Source organism: Passer montanus, unplaced genomic scaffold (assembly GCF_014805655.1).
Source record: "Passer montanus isolate IOZ18808 unplaced genomic scaffold, ASM1480565v1 scaffold110, whole genome shotgun sequence".
Taxonomy (NCBI): domain Eukaryota; kingdom Metazoa; phylum Chordata; class Aves; order Passeriformes; family Passeridae; genus Passer; species Passer montanus.
Window position 1 is genome coordinate 1,319,371 of NW_024357614.1, and position 14,187 is coordinate 1,333,557.

General features: G+C 38.1%; 1 protein-coding gene across 5 annotated transcripts in view; it reads left to right on the plus strand.

Moving 5' to 3' along the window:
- DMXL1 (Dmx like 1) overlaps window positions 1-14,187 on the plus strand; it is a 76,829-nt gene that overhangs the window by 338 nt on the left and 62,304 nt on the right. For all 5 annotated transcript variants that reach the window (XM_039731031.1, XM_039730988.1, XM_039730999.1 and 2 more), the window contains exons 2-3: window positions 9,150-9,275; window positions 12,735-12,812. In XM_039731031.1, coding sequence (XP_039586965.1) covers window positions 9,150-9,275; window positions 12,735-12,812 — 204 coding nt within the window. The remainder of the gene's footprint in view (window positions 1-9,149; window positions 9,276-12,734; window positions 12,813-14,187) is intronic.

Genomic DNA, 14,187 nt, shown 5'->3' on the forward strand with positions numbered 1-14,187 from the left:
CCGCCCGAGGAGCCCGCGGGTCTCCGGCCCGGCGGGGCCGGGGACGAGCAAAACTTGTCCGGAGCGGCGGCTCCGATTGCCGGCGGGGGCCCCGGCGGAGCGGAGCCGGCGGGACGGCGGGCACATGCGGGCAGAGGCGGTCCGGGGCCGCGGAGATGTGGTGGCGGTGATAAAAGATTACATAAACGGCAGCCGGGACGTGCGGCTCGCTGTGGAAGGGAGTTTCAGCGCTGCCTTGCAGACAGGAAGGTGGCTGAAATCCTCTCCTGCGCATAGCTGAGGAAGACTTGGAATACCCAGCCCTAGTGGTGCTGAGGTTTTCAAAGCCTGTTTGAAGCCCCTGTCTCTTTAGAGTGGAGAGGAAACACTTCAGTACGTTGTAAAGGCCAAAGTCTTTATTAGCGTGCATTTTCCTTCCTTTTGTTTTGTAAACAGATTTCTGTTGTGTTGTTCTTCCCACCCTCCCTCCGCCTAGGGCTGAAGGGGAATGAAATCAGATGCAGCAAAGTTTCTCAGGACACCATGCTGGGGTATTTTTAGCCTTACCTTTTATGGCTGCCCCCAGCTTCAGCCTGGTGTGCTCTCCAGTTTGATAAGGGATTGATAGGCGGAAATGCAGGAATGAAATCTTGTTGTTTGCTGTCCCGTCTGGTGTACGCAGTTAAATTCATCTAGCTGCTTGCAGCTTCGCCTGGGGCAGGGGAGCAGAGGTGCTTCCCCAGGGTTAGGCTGGCTCTGCGGAGTCTCTGCAGCATTGTCTGGCCATGTCCTTGCTTCCTATAAATAAGTTCATGTTGGAAGAGATCTTAAACTACAGCAGTTGAGACTTCAGATACCAAATTGTGCCAGACTCTCTAATTTTACATATCCAGAAATGTCAAAGACCCACCTGTGGTGGGAAGCCATTCAGTAAGAGACAAGGAGGTCTGCTTTACAGAGAAATGCTACTAAGCTTTCAAAATATGTTGCCATAAGTTTGCCATTTTGGTATCATTCTTTTTTGAGGAAAACAATTTGAGTCATTCATGTCACTAGACTCACTTCAACCTGTTACAGCCGAACCTACGTAAAGTTTTGGAGGTCCCCAGTGGATAAAAATGATAGGAATCTCTTCTTGAGGAGAATGGAATGATTGGGAAGTGTAATTTCTGATATTCATTACTGTGGTCTCTCTTTTGTTTGCATCGATGCATATTGTAACAATGTTTCCTGGACATAAATGTAAAAACATTATCCTTTTCTCTGAAAGGTTGTTAGTGGATTTTTTCCCTCATATTTAAAATGGCCAAACGAAATATCCTTGACTGCTTCAGGGCTGTTTTTGTTGTTGTTACTGGTTCTGCAATGCTGTGTTAAGTTAATGAGATTGCTCAGAAGGATTAAGAAGTTAAAGGTGCTGAAGCTAATTTCTGCTTTTTTTGAAAAGGATGATGGACTTAAGCTTTAGAAAATCCAATGGAAAAAAATTGAACATAGTTTTTCCCTGTCTGAAATTATAATATAAGCATTAATTAGTATAAATACTATTGAATTGTATTTTGGAAAGGGAAAAAAAACCCAAACATGTCAGACTTCTATGCTTCAGTTATTGTGGCTGAGAATATAGGAGTTGATATTTCAAGGTTATGTACAGTACAGGAGGGACAAGTTGTCCTTGTCCAACAGGAGAACTTGGTCTGTAATTTTTTTTTCAGATACAGTATGCTTCAGGATATTTTCTCATAGACAGCACTGAATATTCAAAGTGAAGTATTTTAAAATATTACAGTTCTAAGCTAAAAGTATCAAGATTCTTCTCTTAAAAGCTGAAAATTTAGAAGGAAAATTAGTATAAAACTTCCTGTATCCAGCAAATCATATGCACCTTTTTGAGTAAGTGCTATTATATTTCAAGAGGTATTTTGGATTTCTGTTGGGGGCAGGTTTGTTGTTCTGACTTTTTTTTTAGGCTGTGAAGTGTAGAGTGGGAGCATGAGCTTCCATGGAGAGAACACTGGTAAAGTTTTTAGCCCATCTTTTATTTATGTGTTGAAAAAGGCTCATAAGTATCAAGATACCATAAGAAGCATGCCTGTTGTTTCTCTGCTGAGGGCAGGTGATAGTAATGTATGGCACACTAAATCAATAAGAACCTGGCCCTCAGCTGTCAGAAGTTACCTGTTTATTCTTTATGTCCTTCTCCAGATACTGAATTATTTTATTTTCTATGTACTTGTCCACAGTGGAAGCCATCCTTTCTTTTGTTCATGTCAGGTCTGAAATATTTGAGTAAAAGTTTAAAAAGCTCCTGGAGTTTATCACATGGGATTCCTCTGAACTGGTTATTACTGAAGCTGTAGTTAAGTTATTAAGTTAAGTGGGTAATCAGCACTGATGCAATGTTTTTGCTTATTCAGTTCTGATTCTGTAAATTTTTTTTAGTCATTAAAAAGTAGCAAAAAGATTTTGGAGGGGGGAAGTCTGTGTGAGCGATAGCAATGCTACAAGTGCAAGTTCCAAGACTGTTATTGAAAATCACAAAAGAGCAATTATTTGTTTATTACACAGATTATTTCAATGGAACCAAAATATTTCCTTGACAAATTTCATTTGTGTGTGTGATTAAAATAATTCTGGACTTGAGACTTGCTTTGTACAATTGATAGAACCAGGAACTAAATATCTGAAGTTGAAAGGCACTTGGAAAATAGGGGTAGGGACGGGGTTCCATAGTTTGGTCAGGACCACACTGGGTTTTCTAAAGCTACTGGGTTGCAATAGAAAAAGGCTTCCTATTCTGCAAAGTTTTTTGGTAAATAAAAGGAATTTCTATGACTCAGTGATATTGTTACTTACCTGTCTAGAAAATACTTAATGTTTGCACTTAGAACTCACTGGATATCTGTATTTCAGAAAATTGAGATATTGTAAGAGTAAGTCAAGAAATTACACTGTTTACACCTCACCTGCTTCTTGGTTGGTATTTACTAAAGGGAAGGGATTTAGTAGGGAACTTTTTTAAGAGGTCCTTTTCTTTAAAAACAATACTTGAGTAAAGCTACTCTGGACTTCAGAAATTAATTGTGTATTAACTGAATTAATTAAAAAAATTTCTTTACACATCAATGAAAAGTGCAGTTTCATGATTTGAAGTGCAGTGAAACATGATTCAAAGGGCATGGCCAATCAATTGGGTACTTATATATACTATAATACAGTTATAGTATAATAGTTCAAGTACTTCTGGTAAATAAAAAAGTTGAATTCTTTTTTCCAAAGCATGATGAAATATAATAGCTTAAAATTTAATTTAGCATCCTAATAAAAGAATTTAATTATTTTAAATAAATGTTTAAGTGGATTACTTAGACTAGTGTAAGTTTTGATGCAAAAGTGGGGATAGAGGGACACCATAGTAAAATAGAATAAAATAATTCAGCAAGATACTATGTGGCTCCTGGTGACTCTTTTGATTTTGACCATTCTATGCACAGGACATAAAAATACAGCAGTTATTGCAGTATCATCTGCTTCATAGATTTGTATTTAGTTTTTATCTTGACTTTTACTGAGTTTCGTGTTGTCCTTCTAGTGTATGTTCATCCCATATATGCTTGAATTTGTTTATGTATATGTATCTTTATAAATATCCATGTGTCTGCTGCATGGTCTGCTGCATTTAGCCACGGATAATAGCTGCCCTTCATGTAAGAGAGGTAGGTTAAATAAAATTTCTACAAGTTGTCCAAGCTAATATGTCAGCCCTTACTTAGCTGTAGCAGAAACTACAGCAAAAACTTTGTATGTCAGTACATAGAAGAAGTATGTCAAGAAGGTTGATTGTAAGGGGAATGTGTTGAAGGTGCTGTGCTACATGAGAGGTTGAGCCCCCAGTTGTTTGCTTTCCTTCTGTTGAGAGAAATTTCCCAACAGCAATCTCAGATTGTGAGTTCTTTATGTCAGACTTTCACTTTAAAAAGAAATCAGAATAGTTCATATAATTGTCTATACTATTTCCCGTGCTTTTAAAGTACTGTTCTAGTCAAAAATTGTTAGTCTTTTTCGAAGAAGTATTAATTTAGAATTAAGAGCCAACATTGGATTAAAAAAATGGGCAGAATTTTTGTGAAAACCCACTTCTGCAATACAAAATCACATTTATTTTCACAGGTCTGGAACATCTTTCACTTCCTAATTTCAGGCTTGTTTGCTGTGTCAGCAGCAAGTAAGATCCATCGTCCTGCAGCTTGAACTAGTTCTGTCTTGTTTATTTCTGTAACAGAAGAACAAAGCATTGTTTAATAAACATTCCAAGTACGTGATAATATCACATTATCTGCTTGTCTTATTGTGCAAAGACAGCTTTCTTGTAAATGTTCTAGGGCGTTCTTAAGGTGAAAGGCTTTTATGGCCTGCCAATATCAGACATAGAGGCTCTGCTTGCTTCAAAAACTTGTCTCAGGGTTTTAATATTATTTTAAAAAATTAATATATTTGTAGGAATTCTTTCTTCATTCAACAGTATGACAGCATTTTGTGCCTTTCCCCTCCCTTCCCCCCCTTCCAATGGAATATTGGATATATGATACATAATAGATATATGTATATGAAAATATGTATGTGTGTATATGTATACATACAATAAATTCTTATTTTGGATTCACTTGCACTTTGCTTAAGAGAAGATTGGAATTGCCTTTTTTCTTGTTTACCATTTACCACAAAGATGCACTCTTACTAACTCCTGTTAGAATGAAGATGAGTGGCACGTGAAATACCATGGACAAGTCTCACAACAAAAGTTAGATAAAGTGACTGGTAGCAGAATTCATTCTTGTTGTATCTGAAGGGTATGGAAGATATTTCTTACTCCTGAGTACAGGCTTCTATTATACTATACTAAAATACCTCTGCAGTGAATAAAAAAATCTTAAGTGTAAAATTAGTCTGGCAGTTAATTTTATGTGTTTTGTTTAGAGAAACGTCTTGGTAAGGTACTGCTGCGTAGGAACCTAATTTTCAGCTGAAGTCTGGGTTCCAGTGAGTGTGTAAGAGGATCTGGCATCTCTGCACAGAATCAGTCTAGTGGATGAGTTGCAGGGGGGACAATGAAGAACCAAAGGAAGGACACCTTAGGAGGAGTACACACGCTTCCCTCCTAAGGTGTCTGTTCAGTGTGAGGAATAGTGAGAATAGTAGAAAAGGGAGACAGTTGCCAGAAAACTTGGTCACCTTCTTCTTCAGACACTTTTTCCATTGCAATATAAAACTTCTCTACCCTCTGCATCCCTTGCCTTTTGTCTTTGAAACTGTGGTTCTCCTGCAGGCGAGCAGTAACTAAACATCAAAAATAACCTCCAAGTCATCATCCTTCGGCTTGGCTCTATATTTGGAAGCTCTTTGAAAAGGCCTTTTTTTCCCCTTTTTATCTCTTTGGGAACAGTTAAGTTCTACAGGCTTAGGAGATAGTGGCTCTGCAGCTTATTGGGCATTGGGAAGCCAGTGTGATAAGGTATGATCTAATCTGTCTGAACAGATAGATGTCTGAAGTGGTTCCTTTTTTCCCCCCAAGTGTCAGTCTTTTCAGGTAGTGTGGAGAAATACCAGAACATAAGGAAACAGGAAACGGCAAGTCTAGGGTGCTTTAATACTTTAAGCTACTGTTGTCCATCATACCTGGGTTAGCAGGAGCTAGCCTGGGTTCTGACTTTTGAGCAGCAGAACGTTAGAAGGATATAAAGCTGTGAGAGAGCATCCAAAGGGGGACAGTGAAGGGTCTGGAAGGAAAGGCGTATCAGCAGTGACAGCCTGGCTAAGAGGAGACTGAGGGGAGACCTCGTGACAACATGCGTCTTCCTCATAGGGAAAGTGTACAGGCAGGACTGATACCTTCTCACTGGTGACAGGACTCTAGGGAATGGCCTGAAGTTGTGTCAGGACAAGTATAGGCTGGGTACTAGGAAAAGGTTGCTCTCTCAGAGGCAACTGGAACAAGTTCCTCAGGGAAGTGGTCACACAGCACTGGCCTGAGAAAATTTAAGAAGTGTTTTGACATTGCACTTGGGCATGTGGTTTGATTCTTGTGTAGGGCCAGGAGTTGGATGCTGATGATCTTTGTGGGTCCCTTCCAGCTCAGGATATTCTATAATAACTGTTTTAAATCTTATTTTCTGATGCGTTGATGAATATGTGTTTCCTCAAGTCTCAATGTGTAATGTTTGATAGTTACTAATAGAGTTCTTTCAGTGCAAAATGTCAACTCTACTGAGGTCTTAAAACCAATGGAGTTGTGATCTCATTGAAATAGTTATTTTATGGATAATGGTATGTGTTACGCACTATGATGGAAGTATGGCATTTTATGTGAGGTTACCAGGCCAAGTGCAAGGTGCTGCACCTAGGTTGGGGCAATCCCTGTTATCAGTCCAAGCTGGGAATGAAGGGATTGAGAGCAGCCCTGTGAGAAGGACTTGGGGGTGCTGGTGGGTGAGAGGCTGGACATGACCCAGCCATGGGCACTCACAGCCCAGATAGCCAAACGTGTCCTGGGCTGCATCCAAAGCAATGCAAAGGATGGGATTCTGTCCCTCTGCTCTGCTCTGCTCTGGTGAGACCCCACCTGGAGTCCTGCATCCAGCTCTGGGGGGCCAGCACAGGAAAGGCAAGGAGCAAGTCTGCAGGAGGGCCATTAATATAATTAGAAGGATGGAGCTGAGAGAAATTCACTCTGGAAAAGAGAAGTAAGGATTATCTTATCGTGGTCTTCCTGTTCCTGAAGGGAGCCTACAAGAATGATTGAGAGAGAACATGTAGTGACAGGACAAGGGGAAATGGCTCCAGACTGAGAGTAGGTTTAGATTAGATGACGGAAAAAAATTCCTTACTGTAAGGTTAATGAGGCACTAGAATAGTTGTCCAGAGAAGCTGTGGGTGCCTCATCCCTGGAAGTGTTCAAGGCTGGGGTTCTGAGCAACCTGGTCTAATGAAATATGTTCCTGCCCATTGCAATGGAGTTTGAACCAGATGATCTTCAAGGTCCCTTCCAATCCAAGCCATTCTTTGTTTTCTATCCTATGATTGTGGTGGTGGCACAAGATGGTTTCAGGCTTGTCTGTGAAGCTAGAAATGGAGAAAACCAGATGGGAGAAGTATACTAAGTCTTTGAAGTGCTGATGAATCCTGGGGGGGCATATGCACACAGCAGGTAGGTTTCATATAGCCTTTGACACTTCAATCTTAACGTAGAAATCTAGACGCATCTTTATTATAAATGTATTAATGTATTTACATGGAAACACTTCCTTTGGTTTGTTTTTGTTTTCCTTAAAACTGCCTCTACAGAATGCTAAATTCTAAGGAATGGCTTTATGAAAAATTGTCTATATGATATTTCTGAATAATCTTTTTCTGGTGAACTGTGGACTTAACCAGGGAGTCACTAGGTGAGATCATTTTTAACTGAAGAAAAAAGCATTCTGTGGTGAACAGGTCTGAAGTTCATGCCATCACAACATCAAAAAAATTACTTTAGTATTTGAACAAAAATTACTACTCAGTCTCCTCTTTTGAATGACTTTTTGCTTAGATTGCTTTGGAACCTGTAGGTGAGTGTGCTGATTAGTAATAAATGCTGCTCTTTTGACAAGAGGAATTACTCTGCTTGAATGTGTTGAAGCTGAAGGGGGAACTGGACAGGAAGGGGCTCAAAAACCTATTAGTTATAAGTGATCATAAATAAGTATATGGTTATATTTAGTCTGCAGAATTACAGACAGCATTTTCAATTTTGAGGTGGTGCCTGGTGTTCTGCTGGTTGCAGTGTGATAACTGAATATTGGCTGGGAGTGGTGAGCACAGTCTTCTTGTTAAAACTCTTCTTTGAAGTGTCACTTAATCCTTTGTGGGGAAGAATGTCTTTGGACCAAAATCTAAATAGTTTTCATTATTTTAAGGTGTGTGATGGTATGGCAGTCTAGGCCAGTCTTGGTAAAAGTACTCTTGCATGTAAAACACTTGAAAACATGTTCATCAGATTTAAAATTTATACATCTATCTTTCAATTATTCTGTTTTTGTTTTCAAGTCCACAGTTTTTATTTACTATATTAGAAATTAGTAGAGGAGTTGGTTTTAAGGCATGATCATTTCTGTCAGTGTATGGAAATCTTCCATCTTCAGTTTTGGTGGTGCTATTCTGCTCTTGAAACTTTTAGTCAATTAAAATGGTATATTTTTTATCCTTTTATCATTCTTTTGCTAACAGAACACTTGTTTATGCTCTTAATTTTGTTGCTATCATTCTGACTAACTTTTTAATGAGTGTGCATTCCTTATTCTAAGAATTTCATCCTTGAATGAAAGGATGCTTTGTTATGCTAATTGGATGATTTTCCTCACAGTTGTTTCCACAATTTTATCCAGTGTTTAATCTTTTCCTCTATCTGTGCTCAGTATCTCATAAAACGTCCAAGAAGATAGGAAAAAATTTTGACACAAGCATTGCAAGACTCAGTGGATTGGCTCTGTGAATGTGTTAGTATATCAACATACTCAGTGGAAATATAAACTTGAGAGAATAGAATTGCAAATAACAGGAGACTCAGCAAGTCTGAGAGGACAGGTTTACTTCTGTATAACTAGGCTTCAAGTTGTTACCCTTCTGATTTTTGCCTGTACAAAGTCCTTACTAAGTGTTTTACTAAAATTATAGTTCTTCAATTCTATTCTATCTTTACAGAAATTAAAAAATTAAAATAAAAGCTTCTGAATTCTCTTGTCTCCAATCTAAGAAATATATTACCTTTTCCTACTTTGCACAAACTTTGCTTTTTGTGCTTTTACTTTCCTTTTAGATGTTTTTGTATCTCCACATTTTTTTGGTTTTTCTATCACAAACCAGTTTGCTTATTATGCAAGTCTTATGATGCACTAGTAAGCCTGGAGAAAAAGCAATTTGCCACTTCTGTTGCGTAGTTTTAAGTTGCAGACATCTGTATTTTCTCTGCAAAGACCTCTTCTGACTGTATAGTGTGTTTACATGGATAGGATACATGGACTATGCTGTTTCATACTTCACTGATACGCTGTAAGTAGATAAAGCTTTACATTATTTTGGAGTGGTTTTTTTGTTTTCTTTGCATGTTTATAATTATTTTTTTTAATATACTGTAGGCATATGCATCAGGATGTGATATTGTGGTACTGGGGACTGACTTTGAAAGATTACAGATAATCCCTGGAGCGAAACATGGAAATGTTCAAGTGGGATGTGTGGACTGTTCAATGCAACAGGGGAAGGTATGTAGATCAGTGTTTCTAATAATGTTCCAGCAATGTCATGTTAAGCACCTTCTTAGGAATGTGTACACTTGCAAGTTAGGGCAAATATACTACAATGAATAGTAAAATGACTGTTTGCTTTCTGTCTTTAAGGGTAAGCAGCACAGTAAATAGTAACCATAGATATGATAGATGGTTGTAGAAGATAGGTAGGACTGCACAGAAGGCTGTGGATTTGGGGCTACATTCAGGGCAAGAATTTGACTAAGAGATTACTAAATTGGAGGCAAAAGTAATTTATTCACTGTGGATTTGCACTACTGGGCATGTCATTGACATACTTTGACATGTTAGTGGCTGGCAGGAGATGAGTTCTTCCACAACAATCGCTTTCAGATTATCCAGAAAAATTACATATGTTTCAAGCAATTCATAAAACCTCTCTTGGATGGGGTTTGCTTTCTTGAATTCTTAGCTTTTGTTTTTTTTGTAAGTAGGTCTGTGTCAGAATGCTGTGTTTCAAGACAACAGTGGGGTTTAATTCCTTCTAAGAGAGCTTTTTTTTTTAAATTTTCCTGTCAGGGTGAAAAATAAATAACCAGGTAGCTGTTCACTGGGATGTCACAGTTCCATAATACCCCTTTGGGATGTCACAGGGATTAAACTGTTGACCAATTCAGTGGGAACTCTGCATAACTATTTGTTAATGTAAGAGGGGTTTTCTCTCTCTGTTGCTTCTTTAAGCTTGTCCATGTGAGTAGATAATGTCAGCTTCCTGCTCATTACTACCAGCCTTATGAACTGATGGGAGCTTTGTTTATACTCCATGTCCATCTTGAGACAAGATGGGTTATATTCCATGTTCATCTTATGTCCACCTTGAGACAAGACCTCTGATGGAAACCAGTTTGTGTGTTTACATGTGAGCACTGTGCTGATGAAACCCCAGCCACACCCTGTTCCTGGTTTTTAACATTTGAGTGATAAACTCTTGCAGTGCTAGTGAAGGAACACAAAAATGAGAAATGTTCTCTGTATCTCTGGCACCTCATAGCCATAGTCTATCTGGGTTTCTCCACTGTCTGCTGTTAACTAGAAGGGGCTTTTTTTGAGTTCACTAGCATTATTTCTCTAAATTTGTAAGGTCATATGGATTGCATTATACCAATTTTGTATGCATTTAAATGAAAAATTGTCCTTGAATTGTAAATGAACACACCTGAATATATCACACTGTAAGGCTTACTGAGCTTCAGAGTTTTTTCATTTCTTAAGTAGACCTGTGAGGTCATTTTGAGTCTGCAAGTTGGTATTGTTTGCTGTGAGGAAACTGGATGTGTTTCTAAATGCTGAAGTACTAAGCAGTGGATGGCTAGGAATTTGCTTATTGACCAGACCGATCAATGCATTTTCAGGTCGTTCTTAAAAGGGTGGAATTTCTCCTTAGACATTCTTCATCAGTACTGACACACAAATTCCACTTTGGTTTGTCAAAATGTACAGTTCTAATGCTCTCAGTGTGTCTTCATAGGAGACGTACTCCAGCTCTCTGACCATTTTTCTGTCCCTTCTTTGGACCCAACATGTCCATGTCTGCCTGGTGGTGGGGACACTGGATGTGGTACTGCAGGTGATGTCTCACTAGGGTAGGGAAATCATCCCCCTCACCCTACTGGCCATCCTTTTTTTGGAGCAGTCCAGGACATGATTGGCTTTCTGGGATACAGACACATGCTGCCAGCTCACATATAGTTTTTTTGTCCACCAGTACCCCCAAATCTATGTCCACAGGGTTGCTCTCAATCTGTTAATTTCCCTAGTCTGTTCTGGTGGTATTGTTTCAGACAGACCCAGGTGCAGGACTTTGCCCTTGGACTTTTTGAAGTAGATGTTCACATGGTCACACCTCTCTGCCTGCCAAGGTCCCTCTGGCTGGCATCCCTCCCCTCCAGCCTGTTGCCTGCCCCACACAGCCTGGTGTTGTCAAGGGAACTTGCTGGAGGTGCTCTCAACCCCACCGTTACTCTTTTTGGCGGAATGCAGCTCAGTGAAGATGCGGGGTGAGTGGCTGTGGAAACTAGTGGGAAGTTTTGGGAGCGGCAGTTGCTCTGGACACTACAAGTTGAGCATTTAGGAATGCTAATATTCTCTTTTAAACACACTGAACAATAAAATAGGGAAAAAATGTCTACATTTGAAGAACAGGAACAAAGGAAAAAATCCAATCAATATGAGTTAATATAAATTTTTGCTGTTGGGTATGGAATGGAATTATTAGAGAATACAACAGTAAGTGAGGTATTTAAAGAGAATTAGAGAGGGCATGTATTAGTCTGCAAAATGCCTGAAGAAACTTTTTCCTTGCAAATATGACAAAATTATTCTTGGCATTTTTGGGTCAGGCTGATGTTAGCAGGATGGAAATTTATTTAACTATCTGTTCTTCTAATATAGAGGGTTCCTCTTAAAGCTGTGGATGTGTGGATTTTAGGATCTATATGAATCTCTATGTTTGTATAGATCTCAGGTGTGATAGTTTGGTTTCCTTTCAAACTTTAGTGGTTGATACTGGAATCAAAATATATTTTATAAAGTGAATCTAACTTTGTTATTTTTAAAGAAAACTATGATTACATTAAGTCAGAATTTTACAGAACTAGAATATTGATTATTGTAGCTTAATCTATCTGTAGATGTTCTCCAGGATGTCTATTGTTCATGACCTATGCAGACTCCTTAATTTTTGTAAATCTGTAATTCAAAATACTTTTTGGCCACATTGTCATTTGACAGTTCTCTCACACTCTCTGCCTGAGGTCTTAACATACATTTGACTTATTTTGGTTCTTCTTAGCAAGATGCCTTCAGATCGAATAGTATTAATTTTGTCCTAATGCAAGTTTGAGGTGGGTGATAATCTGTGAAGAATAAGACTTTCAAACGATGACTTAAAACTGATCGTATTGCATCTTTTTTTGGACTGTTTTATGTTAGCCTTTGGTAGTAGTTTTATTTGCAGTTTTCTACATTGGGTCTTTTCTTTGCATAGTTTGGGCCTTTTGAAATAACTTTTTAAAAGATAGCCTGTTCTAATGCTAGGGAAGTTCACAAAAGTGCTCTAATTGTGTACTGGTTCCATATCTGAGAATATGAAATCTGCAGATTGTTTTGAGTGTTTATGTAGTTTAATATGGGAAGAATATTGCTGATAATCTGATTTTAAAAAATAGTTCAGCTATACTCTCAGTAGTTTACCATGATTAATGAGTAAATGGAGGATTGTATTTTTATTATTGACAACACTAGCTTAGTGATTTTTGGTAAATGTAATTTTCTCTTTTCAAAGGGAAGTATGGATGTGAGCTTCAAATTTATCTACAAGCAGGATTAAAAGTAAAATCAACCATTTGCATCTTGTTTTTGTTTCTTTAACTTGTTTCTGTGTGTTTATATACATATAAATGTGTATTAATTTAGATTGCAGCTTCTTATGGAAAGGTGATTTGTATCTTTGAGCCAGTTAGCATCTTGAAGCAGAACAGCAGTCATCATAATGTAAGTATTTCATCAGTCCTTAATTTGAGTAGTTACAAAGCTTGACAGATTTTACTTTAAAGTTTGCTTTAAAGCTGAAGCTTTTTTGATGTCTTCTTTTAAGGCTAGAATAAAGTTGAGATATAAAGGTAGTGCTTGGGAAGGGAAAAGGGTGGGATAAGGACAGAGGCCTGTAATTTGAAATAGTTTTAAGGAAGATAGTCTTTACTATAAGGCTTCATATTACTTGCTTATGTAACCCTGAAATTCATAACTAAAATACACCAGAACCCAGAAAGATATGCACAGCCCCATTCTGCCTTGAGTGTAGCCATTCCTTAAAGCAGGAATTCCTTTTTGAACCATCCTGTGTAGCCTTTATGTTTTGTTTTGTTTTACAGTTCTTACTTTAACTTTTGGTTATGAAATTACACGCCCTTGGCCAAATTGTAATAGTTTCAGAAATCTGCGACTTTTTTAGAGTATCTGACTAAATGATTATACTTGAACATTACAGTGATGAATAAGAAAAATTGCTCTTTTGGGGCTTACTTTTGGTGACAGTGGTTTAGTGATTAACATCCAGAATCTTAATTTCTGAATAATAAATATGATTTAGGGCAAGTTACTTAGCCATGCTTCTTACATGAGGAGGCATATGGCTATAATTAGAAGCATTAGATTCTAATTAAAGTCAGTTTGTTGATATAAGAACTTTGGCAGCAATTGCTCAAGGAGCTTCTTTCTCCCTCTTCAGGAGCTTTGTCAACATTTGTATTAACAAACTGTTTATATGATCATCAAGTGGTTTCTCCTCTTTGTACTAACCAACTCAGTCATAAGATTCTGGGGTGTATGTGTAAACTTGTGGTATATTATGTATTAATTAAATAGCTGGAAATGAACACCTATGTAATAATTTACGACACTGGAAAACAGTGGAATAAAATTACAGTAAGGTGTGAGATCTCACACTCTTGTGAACACTCTGGATATAATGCTCCTGGTTTTCGTCCATCCACTCCATTTTCCAGGTGTTTCCATCCTGAATAATATTCTATACTGGTAAAGAGTACACTTCGTTTGAAACTTGAGTTGGAGTAGTAACTGTAAGCAGTAGAGGAAGCACTCACCACCCACAATGTTTTCAAATGTTTTTATTTAAGAAATATTCTGTTACTTCATTCTTTCAGTTGACTTTTATGCAATGGTTTCCAGCATATTATTTGATGTTATTGTAAGATTGTCTCTGTGTTCCATTTACTGAAATGTTCAGGGTCTAAAAAAGCCCCAAAAAAACAGCTTTGCCAATACTCTGTGTAGGTCCTTATCTGCAGCTGCTTCTTACTGTCTTTTGGCAATATGAATTTTGACAAATGTTTTTAGTTTCTTCTAT